General features: G+C 40.7%; 1 protein-coding gene across 13 annotated transcripts in view; it reads right to left on the bottom strand.

The window, feature by feature from the left end:
* The window catches only part of C2CD5 (C2 calcium dependent domain containing 5), a 95,221-nt gene extending 88,377 nt beyond the window's left edge, over positions 1-6,844 (bottom strand). For all 13 annotated transcript variants that reach the window (XM_046011336.1, XM_046011345.1, XM_046011339.1 and 10 more), the window contains exons 1-2: positions 6,664-6,844; positions 6,393-6,511 (exon numbers count right to left, since the gene is read on the bottom strand). In XM_046011336.1, coding sequence (XP_045867292.1) covers positions 6,393-6,482 — 90 coding nt within the window. In that variant the 5' untranslated portion in view covers positions 6,483-6,511; positions 6,664-6,844. The remainder of the gene's footprint in view (positions 1-6,392; positions 6,512-6,663) is intronic.
* Positions 6,845-13,076: the final 6,232 nt, after the last annotated feature.

Below are 13,076 nucleotides of genomic sequence, written 5' to 3'. Positions count from 1 at the left end.
CCGTTTTGTGCAAATGCAGTCAGGTGTATGATAAGAACTGCCTTTATCTATAAAGCTGTTAACCCCCAAGCCTTGAAGTGAAAAGACAGACACCAGCTGCCAGTCTTGGTTGTACAACAAGAAGGTCAACTGTCTATTCTAGATATAGTAAAGATCTGATAGCCCCCTACTGTATCAAATGAACAACAAAAACCAAGATTTTAGGAAAAGAAAAAGGCCAGAATGCATACTTTGCCAAATTGTGATGATTCTCCTTCTACTAAAGAAGAATCATAGTTCATTTGGTCTTATTTAATTAGGAGGAGCTTTTATTACTCAGCAATTAAATGAATGCCTTACAACTTTGTTAAAGAACATGAGGGATTTTAATGAGATTCCCTAGTAAAGTAAAAGCATTCTCTTTCCCCACTCATTAGCTAAATTACCTTGAGAAAGTTATTTAACCTGCTATTTAAAGCTGCTTCCTCCTCTGAAAGGGGGACTGTTTTATTACAGGAGAAAAATGCATGTAGAGACTAGCAAAATGTCTGATATATCATTAAATTATTAATTTATTTTCCTCTCTCTATTCCCTCAAAGGCTCCTGGATAAACACAAAATGATAATATAGTTTGTCAGTTTGTAACATGCTCATTAATACTGGGATAAATTTCCATTAATACTTTTATTATATAGAACTTCATCTCATTCGTCCTGGGGATTCCTGCAAGAATAATCATCTTTAACTACTACTTGGTGGGGTGCCTAGGCGGCACAGTTGGTTAAGCATCCCACTCCTGTTCTCGGGTCAGGTCATGATCTCATTCATGGTCTTGAGGTTAAGCCCCACATTGGGCTCTGTGCTTAGCAGGGAGTCTGCCTGCGATTCTCTCTCTCTCCCCCACTCTGGCCTTTCCCCCAATCATCCTCTCTCTCTAAAATAAATAAATTAGTCCTTAAATACATACATACATGTATGCATACTATTTGGTCTTCACTAGATTCCTAAATTACTCACATCACACACAGTAGAAATTCCCTCAACTAATTCCCTCAATGCAATCAGGACCAGTATTTGATTAGTTAATCAAATAATCTGGTAATCTGGTTAAATCAAAGAATCATTAAAAATGATTCAAATGGTAAACATTTTAAGATAAAACATATAAATATTCATTCCCCTATATTTGAATGTAAGGCTAAGGCCCCTTCTTTAAGTAAGGGTCCACTATTTGAGTTCTGCATCATATTTTTTTTGCATAAACCACACCCAAAATGTACCATCTGTGATTGCCAGTTTGGGTTTTTTTATGTGATGGTAGAACTTAAAATTGCTTGTAAAAATATATGAACGCAGAATCCTAGATTTTTTTAGTCTTTTCTCCATCTAATTCTAGAGTAATGTTTAGTGACTGTATCCATATGTCTTTACATAGCATTATCAACTTCATTTTCACTGTTATTTCATCAATTTACATAAGGTTTAAGTAAATCACAATAACAAATAGAGTTGGCATAAACAGGTTTGGGGAAAAAACATAACTGCCTCTTGGTAAAGTATTATCAGCCAACTGATGAGAGATGCAGGAACATGAGAGAATAATCAGCAATGTGGGGTATTCAAGAATACACTCATGGAAGGAATGCAGAGCACTGGGGACTGTGGTAAGTGAGCTAATAGAAGTTGTTTAAGAGAGCTTCTATTATACAGACTTCTCCCCCACCTAGTTTTTGGACCATTCAATAACCTGCATCCCCCCTACATAGCAAATTTTATTCCACAAAAGAACCCTCCCAGAAATTACAGATGTTCTATCTCTCTCCTTTTGCTTTTACTGAGTTTGTCCTATTCATCTAAAAAAGCCCCTTTTCCTCTGCCTATAGAAATTTTGCCATCCTTCAAGCCCAGCAAAAAGACCTCATGACCAGTTCCGGCATCGTTAACTCCCTTTCCTATGAGCTTAAACAGTACAAGAGGCTACATAACACAATTTATCCCTTTATTATATAGTAATCCTTCATTATCCCCTTTTTCCTGCATTAATCTTTCCCTTCCTGAAGGATTTTTCCTATTACCACAGAAATATGTTCTAGTATCTTCTAATTTATTTTTTTTAAGTACTAAAAGCTACATACTCCCCAAATATCACACAATTTCTCCTCTCCCCTTCACAGCCCTGTTTCTTGAAACAGTTGCCTATTTATGCCACACCTCCTCATCTCCCTTGTATTTTAACCCTCGTTAACTTATTACAGTATGGGCTTTCTTGACTCTCCTTGTCAGAATCAGTAACAACCCCCATACTGTACAATTCAGTGATTTTTCTGTTCTCTTTACTTGACCTCTCCATGCCATTTAATGGTTGAGGGCTTCCTCTTTCTAGAAACTTCCTCTTGCATTCTGAGACATTACTTTCCTGATGTTTCTCTCTTCCCATTGGCTGATAATCTGTTTTCTTCCCCTAATCTTCCTCCTCTAATAGCTTAATGTCAAGTTTTTTCAAGAATCCATACCTCTTCTCTCTCCCCCTAAGTCAGAGGTTTACAAAAGGGACAGACCAACTCCTAAGGGAATTTTAGAAATTTCTATGGGTGTATTTGTGGAGAATAGTTCTAATATTTAGAAGCAGGGCCAGAGAAGTCACGTATCCTGCAATGCAAGACATACTTCCCGACAATGAAGACTTGTCTCATGTCATGACTTTCAAAAGTCCTACCAGATAATCACATAGCATTCAAAACCTAACTCATCTTATAGATAAAAATGTTGTAATGCAGGAAGAAAGGGGAGGTTGTAATGCAGTTTTCATAGACATAATTGTAAAAAAATATAACCATCATGTAAATTAAGGGAAAATTCTGCTTTTCCCTATTAGTTGATTATTTTGAAAAATCAGATAGCAATGAAGGTCTAACATGTCAAAACTGCGCAACTATCTCACTATATGGAGTCATATTCACGTGATTTTTACACATAGGTGAGATGCTCCCTATCTTGTATCCTTGCTTTATTTTCTCCATATTCTTACCATCTATCATTTTATCTTGTAATTACCTTCTTTAGGAACTTCATCCTCCCACTAAAATGTGAGTTCTATGATTAAAGAGATTTCTGTCTTAGTCACTACTATATCCCCAGCACAATGTACTATACCCAGTACAGTGATGGATATATACAAATACTTAATAAATATTCACGGACTCAATCTGATTACTTCGTATCTTTTACTGTGATCATGTCAAGCACTTCTATATTGAAATACATACTAAAAAAATTCTCTAATTTGTCAAACTACTAGTTAGAACAATGTATTGATTTTTTTTTTTAATTGTGAGGCTAGGTTAGTTACATTGGCCATAAATATTATGACAGTATAGTAAAGAATGGATTTTAAAATACCTGCTATATAAAGGGGGCACTAGGTCTCAAAGAGTGGAAAAGCAATGGCCTGTATGAGCTCATTTCTAACTCACATCTCTCTTCTTTTTTTTTTCCCCCACATCTTTCTTCTGAACACCATAGTCACAAATCTAACTCCCTCATGGACAACTCCAATTAACATCTCAAACCTAAGACACCTAAACAGAAATTGATCCTCCACCCACTCAAACAATCTCTACAAATCCTATGGAGCCTCAGAAAATTACCCCCAAAGATTCCAGAAAGCTGTGAGTCATCTTTTAGCTTCCCTTTCTCTGGCTCCCTCCTCTAGTCAACCAACAAATCCTCTAGAATCTATCTTCAAGGTGTATGTGGAATCCACCCACTTCTCTCCATTACCAAACCAACATCTTGGCCCCCACCTTCTCTTTTTATGAACTATTATAGAATCTCTTAATTAGTTGTCTGCTTCACCTCTCTCTAGTCCATACTCCAGACAGTAAAAGAAAAAAAAAAAGTACTAATCTTAACAACCACTTCCCACAGAACTTAGAATAAAATCCATATTCCTTATCATGGCCTCTAAGATCCAGCATGATTGGCTCCTTGACTAACTCTCCAACTTTATCTTGTGCCACATCCCAGCCACACCCATCTTCCTTCACTTCCTAACACACTCCCTGAGCAGCTGGCTCCTCCTCATCCAGTAGGTCTTTGATTGACACTTCCTCAGAGGTCTCCTGCTCACCCAACCCAAAGTAAATGCTCCCTGTTAATCTCTATTGTTTTCTTCCATGACGCTCATCACAATTACCTATTTAATCATTTCTTTACTTTTTAATGTCTGTCTCTTCCATCAAAATATAAACTCCATAAAACTGGGAACCAAGTCTAGTTTGTTCACTATCACATAGGCATCAATTATACCAGTGAATAGCACTGGCCTGGCAAACAGCATTCAATAACTATTTGCTGAAACAAGGAATGAAAAGTCACTCTTGAATCCAACCATTCTCTCACCAGCAAAACCATTTATTACCAAGGCATGACGATTTTACCTAAAAAATGTCCCTTAAGGGGTTCCTGGGTGGCTCAGTCAGTTAAGCATCTGCCTTTGGCTCAGGTCATGATCTCAGGGGTCCTGGGATCGAGCCATACACTGGGCTCCCTGCTCAGACAGGAGCCTGCCTCTCCCTCTCCCCTGCCCCTGCTCATGCTTTCTCTATGTCAAATAAATAAATAAAATCTTAAGGGAAAAAAAGAAATGGGAAATGTCCCTCTCAAGTCTTCCTCCTCTAATCAGTTTCCACAGTCATTCTCAACATGCACATATTGTGTGGATAATTTTACCACCTTCTTAACTGATCTCCCTGTCTCATCTTTCATCTGTCCAGTCCATCATATAGTCATCCTATAAACAACCTAATAAATATCCTATTCCATTTCTCCTTAAAAAGTTCTGTTTGCCCCTGCTTATAGAATAGGAAAAATTATTTAGTACAGAAAGTGAGATTTGGCACCAACCTATTTTCCAGTCTCCACTACCCACATATTCCCTTTTACTCCAGACACATCTCAAACCTAGTTCCCTGTACATACCATGTATCCCATTCTGTGCCTTTGATGTTCCCTCTGCCTAGTAAAATCCCGAGTGTCCTACAAGATTCAGCTCAAATGTCATTTTCTTAGGAAAACTTCCTAAACTTTCAGAGACAGAATGAAGTTTCCATATTCTACAACGCTCATCACCTTGTCTGGAGAGTCAATGTTAGCACAGTGGTTAAGAGAACAGACCACAAGCCTATTTACTAGGTTAAGAAACCTTGGGAAATTATTTACTGCTCCTAGGCCTCCGTCATCTTAACTGTAATATGGGATAACAATATAATAGGACTGTTATGAGGAATAAGAATTAAAAATAGTTAGCAAAGACCTGGCAATGAGACTCAACACATTAGCTATCAGTTATTAACCTAAACTGTATGCTTCAGTCCCTGAGCTACTTGAAAGCAAAGACTATGCTCTGGCCATCTGTGTATCCCCATTGCCTAACATCTGGCCCAAGAACACACTCAGCATCTGTTTCTCAAGTTGGGATTAAGAATGACCACAGCAATGTTTGGGGGGGGGGGAAACTGCAGTTATTAAGTCAGAGAACCTTTACAGAACATCAAGAATAGTTTATATTGCGATGAATTCGGTTGTATATTATCCTATAGCTGTCAACTCTAAGAATTATTAGCCCAAATGATTATTATTCTAATGCTCTGGCTCATCAAGTCAGTTTTTATTACAATTTTTACTTGGCTTCTTTCAGACTCAGGGTTATTACTTTCCGGGCCCTAGGCCTGTACTAATTTGCATGAGCTTTAAACTAATCATCTGGTTTAAAAAGCAATTTTGCAATTTAAATCCATGGCACTTAATTGGCTTCCTACCTCAAGGCACTAAATTACCCTAAAACAGCTCATCATACCTACCAGTCTGTACAAGAGCAGAGGGCGTTATGGTTGTGTTTACACTGATGATTCAGACAATGTTGTGCTCAAGAGTGGATTACCGGGCCCTCTAGGTCTCCAAGTGCCCATAACGGACTGTATCTACCTTCTTCACGTGGTCTCCATTACTCTGGCTGGAGGAACCGCCTCTCCTTAAGTAGATGGCGGTACCCACGTGCGTGTGCGTTTCTGTGTGTGTGCGCGCGCGCGTTTGTGCCTGAACTCCGCCGGCTACGCGGCCACGCCTCGGGATCGCCTCCTGCCTGGCAGGTGGCCCGCTCCGAGTCCTGACATTAGGGTCACCCCAGCATGCAGAGTAGTAAGAGCCTCCCCGCGCGGGGAGGGCGCCACAGACGCCCTAGAGCGGGCCACCCATCACACGGGCTGCAGTCCCGGTGCTCAAGCCCTCAAAGGAGGGCTTGGACGAGCACCCGCACAAAGGACAGCGGCCGGCGGGAGAAAGGGCTGCAGAGCTGGGGGCGAGGCGGGGCTGGGCGCTCCCTGTGTTTTGAGGGGCAGGACCGGGCACCAACCTCCACGAAGGCATCAGTCAGGTCACTAGCTCGGTCCATCACTGGCAAATGGCGCCCGGCCACGATTTTCACCTTGAGCTTGCCAGGCATCTTCTCGGCTTCGGCCTCTCCTTGGGCTCCTGCAGAAACAAACAAGCGAGTCTGCGCCGAGCTCCCAGCCGGGCGGGGGAAGGGCGGGAGCGCGCGGGGAGCTGCGCTTCGGCGGGAGCGCGCGGGGTAACTGACAGCCGAGGGCGCGCGAGGGCGCGCCGCGCCGCCGATCGCCACTCACTCTCGGATGAATGAGGGGGCCGTCCAGCGCGGGCGCTGAGGCCTCATTCCGGAGAGGCAGCCGGGGGAGTGGCCCCGGTGGGTTCTTCCACCCCGGTCCCACAGCGTTGGCAAGAGAAGTAAAAGCCAGCCAACATCCTGTGGACGACCTGCCACCCCTACTTCTGTTTTCCTCCCCCCAAAATGGCGGCTCTCGGGGCGTGGAGGGAACATCGATCATTCGGCGCTCGGCCCACTTCGCAGAGGAGAGATTAAATCGGCGGAGCGCAGATGGAGGGGGCGGGGCGGACTTCCAGGAAGCCGGAGGGCAGGGAAATGGGTCGAGCCCTGCATCATCCACCTAGCCTGGGCAGTGGGTTGGTGCTAGGCTGTTTGCGAGCGGGCTTGGTCCTTCCCGAGCAAAGCCTGCGTAGGGCTCAGGGCCATCGCGGGTCTCTCCCTTCCCAGCCACAAACGCTGCACTGTGGAGGACTGTGATAGAAGGAGCAGAGGCGGAGACTGTTAGAGGAGCGGTGTCAGTCGGGCTTTAACCACGTTTGTAAAATCAGTTTACCTGGAAGGAATGCAGTTTGGGTTTTATGTGAAGGAGTAAGAAATTTTAGGGACATCTCGGGTAGTCGTAAGTATTCTATAGCAACATTTTTTATTCAGTCATGTACACGTGTCCTGGGCTGTAGATGTTACTGTAGGTCTTGGGGAGAAACAAAACTTTGAAATCCAAAGCCTCTGGTTAGAGAGTTTCCCCTCCACGCCCGGATGACGTGATGTGTTTTCTAAGGATCAACAAGCCTAAGACCTACCTTGCAGGCGGGAGTTCAGGACCTCCTCCGCCATGAAATTTCTAGACAACTGCAAAAAACAAACTTGATGCCCTTAATGAAACACCTGGAACAATCGACCCAATAATATATGTAAATAAACATGCAAAAGAGAGGCGAAATCTGTAGGCTCAAACCATCAGGAAAAAAATAGGGAAATTGAGGCACACGCACAGGATGTAACCTAAGTCACCGTATACCGAGTATCAACAGTACATGCCGTATCAAATAACAAAATCACCATTAACAATTCAGGTAGAAAGATTTTACCACTGGATTCATTAGGAATGGAAAATTCCCAAATGAAGATTTTTTTTTTAAATCGATACACCTTTTATTTTCTTTCTTTCTTTTTTTTTTTTTAAGATGTATTTGGGGAAGAGAGAGCATGGGGATGGGTGTGGGCAGAGGGAGAGAGAGAACCCAGAGCAGATTCTGCACGAAGCCAGGAGCCGTTTGCAGATATGGATCTCAGGATCCCGAGATCATGACCTGAGTTGAAACCAAGAGTGAGATACTTAACCCCCTGAGTCACCCATGTGCCCCAAACTGATAAATCTTTTTAACCTTAAAAATACTGAACAGGTTGGGGCACCTGGATGGCTCAATGGTTGGAGCAAGTGACTCTTAATCTTGAGGTTGTGAGTTCAAGCCCCACATTGAGTGTGGAGATAAAATTAAATATTTTAAAGAAAATACTGAACAGATTAAATTAACTCTAGGCAGTGGCGACCCAGAATTCTCTTTAGAAGGCAAAAGTTCCTTCTATAGAGGGAATATTGTTCACATAAGTTCACATAAGTGAGAAGTTAAAATCTCACAAAGAGAAAAGAAAAAGTCTTTCTCAAAATAAAAATCTACAAGATAAGTCACTGACTTTTCAGACCAAAAAAAACTTCATCCACTCAAACTATGAAAAAAGAGTAGAAGAGTACAGCTCCCATTAGGATTTCCTTGCATCCTACTGCAACTTTTTGTGGAGTCTAACTCTACTCTTAAAATGCCTTTACCAAACACTCACAGTGAGCAACATTATGTGATAAGTTAATTTTGGTGTGTTTTGTTTTGGTGGTAGAGTTGAAATAGCCTTTTTTTTTTTTTAAGATTTTATTTATTTGAGAGAGGTGAGAGAGAGAACACAGGGCAAGGGAGAAGGAAACACCCCACTGAGCAGGGAGACCAATGCAGGGTTTAATTCCAGGACCTGAGATCATGACCTGAGCCAAAGGCAGATGCTTAACCAACTGAGCTACCCAGGCACCCCAAAATAGCCTTTTTACTGAAATCAAAGTAATACCACACTACCAATTCATTAAAAAAAAAAAATACTGAGTATCAACAAAAGCCAAACTATGGAAAAAGCCCAAATGTCCATCGACTGATGAATGAATAAAGATGTGTGTTGGGGGGGAGTGTATGTAATAGAATATTACTCGGTCATCAAAAAGAATGAAATCTTGCCATTTGCAAGGATGTGGTTGGAGCCAGAGTGTATTATACTAAGCAAAACAAATCAAAGAAAGACAAATACTATATGATTTCACTTATATGTGGAATTTAAGAAATAAACAGATGAACAGATGGGAAGGGGGGAAAAGAGAAGGAAACAAACCATAAGAGACTTTTTAAAAAAGATTTTGTTTATTTATTTATTTGACAGAGAGAGAGACAGCAAAAGAGTGAACAGAAGCAGGGGGAGTGGGAGAGGGAGATGCAGGCTTCCTGCAGAGCAGACACCCTGATCCCAGGATCCTGGGATCATGACCTGCACCAACGGCAGACGCCTAACAACTGAGCCACCCAGGTGCCCAATCATAACAGACTCAGAGAACAAACTGAGGGTTGTTGGAAGAAGGTGGATGGGGGATGGGCTACATAGGTGATGGACATGAAGGAGGGTTTTTGTTATGGTGAGCACTGGGTGTCCTGTGTAAGTAATGAATCAATGAGTTCTACTCCTGAAACCAATAATGCACTATATGTTAACTAACTAGAATTTAGATAAGAATTTGAAAAGAAAAAAAAAATACTCAAATATAAAAAGAAAAAAATTAGAAAACTGAAATTTTGCAACAATCTTAATGGAAAACAGTGCTTTGTATTATAAGATGTTGTGATATAAAAATATATTTGCAAATTGCACAATTAGAGGTTAGCGATCTCAGCCTCCTAATTAGTATCCTGTAAGGTACTTGTACATACATACCTGTTGCCTTAGGCTTCATTAACAGGAGATTATAATTGAGATGTTTCCTAAAGACTTTTTTTTAGTAGAAATAAGCCTGACTTCAGTTTGTTTTCTAATAATGGTACTAGTTTCTTTTAATTAATGCTGGGAACAGTGTTAACTTTCCTGACAAATCTATCATGATCTGGTTCCTAATTAGCTTCTGTAGCTTCATACTTCACCACTCTTTTTGCATCTTAGATCCCATAATAATAACATGTATTGAGTACCAGCAACTGAATTCAGTGCTTCACAGCTTTTAAAGGTCCGTAGAATCTTATACAATAGGAATTATCAGCCTTTATCCTATAAATGAAGAATTTGAGGCTTTGCAATGTTTACTCGATAATGACCCAAAGTCACGGAGCTAGTAATGTTGGAGGCAGGATTTATATCGAAGCAATTCGATTCCAAGAACCCCTCTTTAAAGGCTGTGTATAGTTTCCTATAAACTATGGTTTCTTTTTCTCATACTCTTCCTAGCAAACACTTAAGAATTCATAACTCAGAATGTTATTTCTAATGTCTTCCCTTATCTCCTTCTTGATAAATGTACTCTTCACTTTCACTACTATGCTACCACTAAATTTAATGCATCTATTATTGCACAGTCTATATACATAATTCTTTGTCTTTCCCTCTCCCCTATTAAACTTTGAACACCTTGAAAGGAAGGACGATTTCCTGTCCATCTCTCAATTCTCAGTTCCCTCCCTGTGCCCTCATGTAATCCACAAATTCTTGTGCAATTAAATGTTAATAACACATATACATTTACTGCTTTGCTCTCTCTTTTCTGGCTTCCTAAAATGTTCCTTTGAATCCCTCTCCACCCCCAAAGTTAAATTTCTCAAGGGTTATCTATAATTGGTGCCCTCTCCCCACTTCGCAAATAGTCCTAAAACTATTTCTGACTTTGGGGCACCTGGGTGGCTCAGCTGGCTGAGACAAACTCTTGATTTTGGCTCAGGTCATGATCTCAGGGTCATGTGATCAGGCCCCACTATGGGCTCTGCCCTCAGCATGGAGTCTGCTTGAGATTCTCTCCCTCTGCCCTTGCCCCACACTCACTCTCTCTCTCTCTCTCTCACACACACACACACACACACTCTAAATTTAAAAATAATAATAAAATAACAATAAAAACAAAACAAAAACGATTTCTGATGTTAGCTACAACTACTCTAGCAAAACAACTTTCTCCACAACTTTCTCCAAGGCCATCAATAACATTTTTTTTTTTTTAAGATTTCATTTATTTATTTGACAGAGACCACAAGTAGACAGAGAGGCAGGCAGAGAGAGAGAGAGGGAAGCAGGCTCCCTGACAAGCAGAGAGCCCGATGCGGGACTCGATCCCAGGACCCTGAGATCATGACCTGAGCCGAAGGCAGCGGCTTAACCCACTGAGCCACCCAGGCGCCCCATCAATAACATTTGATTGCTAAATCCAGTGGATAGTTTTCATTCTACAGGATTCCCAGTAGCATTTCACACTATTAATCATGTTCACCTTGAAATGGTTTTCCACTTTATATTCAGATACCATGCTTCTCTTATATGTTGCACCATATAAATATTTGCCTTCTCAGCTTTCTCACTGGTCTTAACAAAAGTATGAGTTTTCCTCAGGGTTTCAGTTCTTGACCTCTTCTCTTCTAACTATACTCTCTCCTTAGGTGATCTCATTCATACCTGTAATTTCAGTTTCTATCTATTTAGCAGAAGATTCTGATGTTTTTATCTTTATCCCACAACTTTCTTCTGGTATCTGGACCCATATATTCAAAATGCCAGGTTCCTATTTCCAATTGAAATATCAAAGTGACCTTAAAGTCAATATCCAAAACTGATCTTATGTTCTTTCTCTCTCCCACAAAGACAACAACAGCAATTACAAAAACAACAAAATAAAAAAGCCTGGTCCTTGTCTACTCTGTTACCTGTCTCAAATCGCAGAACACCAGCTACCTAGTCAAGTGCTCAAGCCAGAAACTCACCAGTTTAAGTTGGATACAAATGCCAACTTGAACTTTCAGGTACTTTTACTTTGAATTACTTCTAAAACAGCAGATCAGCTGAATTAAAGGGGTAAAAATGAGTTAAATAGCTAGGTCAGCTCATCTCCCCAGTAGTTCCCCTTATTTCCCATGAAGGTGTGTCTCATGTATAATAGGCACAATGACCTCATTAAGTAAAACCTTCTCTAGATTGGAAGATTACTGAAGTAGAACACATTGCTTTGTATCAGTACCCATCAATGCTCTCAGTGAGCCACGTCACCTAGGTGTAATGGAAAGGTTATAGGCCTTGACTTTCTGAGCAAGCCAGCACCCAGGACAAGCTCTTCTTATGTGTGTCTGTACTGCAAAGCCTAGAGGTTTTCTACTTATATCACAAACTGTTATTGTTTATAACTCCTGAAGATTTCTCAAATCCATCTACTTTCCACTATTATTTCTCACGTGGGAGACTGCTATCTCCACTTCCACTCTTGCTTTCATCTAATCCATTCAGCATAAAGTAGTGCAAGTGATCTTTTTAAATAAATATTCGTATCACTTTGCATTAGGGAAACTGCTTACCAAAGATCCCTATCCTTGGCAGGTCTTTTTCTTCATAAGAAAGTAAAAATGTCCAGAAATTCAAGAGCAGGACATCAGAAGTGGGTTTTTAATTTATTTTTGCATTCTTGGGTTTTTTTAAGTCAAACAATGCCTTCTCCCCCTTGTGTTAATTTATCGCCTAGAGATCATTCCCTTTCAACTGAGTTGTTGTTTCAATGCAGTGTTCCATTTCGGTATCTACAAATTGAAATAGGTCCCAATTCACCTCAGATCGTAGGATCCAAATTATATGCCTGACCCTTAAAAGTACACTATATTTCCTCTTATGCATACCATTTTTTCTTTGCCAATTAGGTGGCCCTAATAGAGTTTTTATGATCCAGTAAGCCATTATCTTCAAAGAGATACTAACACATTAATTAGATGAATTACACTGATATATAATTTCCTAGCCCCTTTGTTAACTTCAAATTGTCTCCTACTTTTGGAAGAGGAGTTCAGTAATATATCCAGTGTACCTGGAAAGCAAAACTAGAGCTATATATTTACTAAATTGTCATGAACAGATTCAGTTCCCAATGTGGATAAGTGTTACTCAACAGAAGAGCGCTGATACATGGAGTGGTTACTAATTACTACAATTGATGGCAAGAACCAAAGTGAGCTGAGTTCATGGCTAGTACCCTGTATAGCCTACTGTGATATGACCCCTATTTGGTCTGTTCTAGATAGCTGGGTAAGGGATTTTTAAACTGGCTATAAGCTGGGTTGACTCCCACAGGAGGGAGTAGTTTCACACACT

Source organism: Meles meles, chromosome 7 (genome assembly GCF_922984935.1).
Source record: "Meles meles chromosome 7, mMelMel3.1 paternal haplotype, whole genome shotgun sequence".
NCBI classification, from domain to species: domain Eukaryota; kingdom Metazoa; phylum Chordata; class Mammalia; order Carnivora; family Mustelidae; genus Meles; species Meles meles.
Note: the sequence above shows the minus strand (reverse complement) of the source record. Positions and strands in the feature narration are given on the sequence as shown.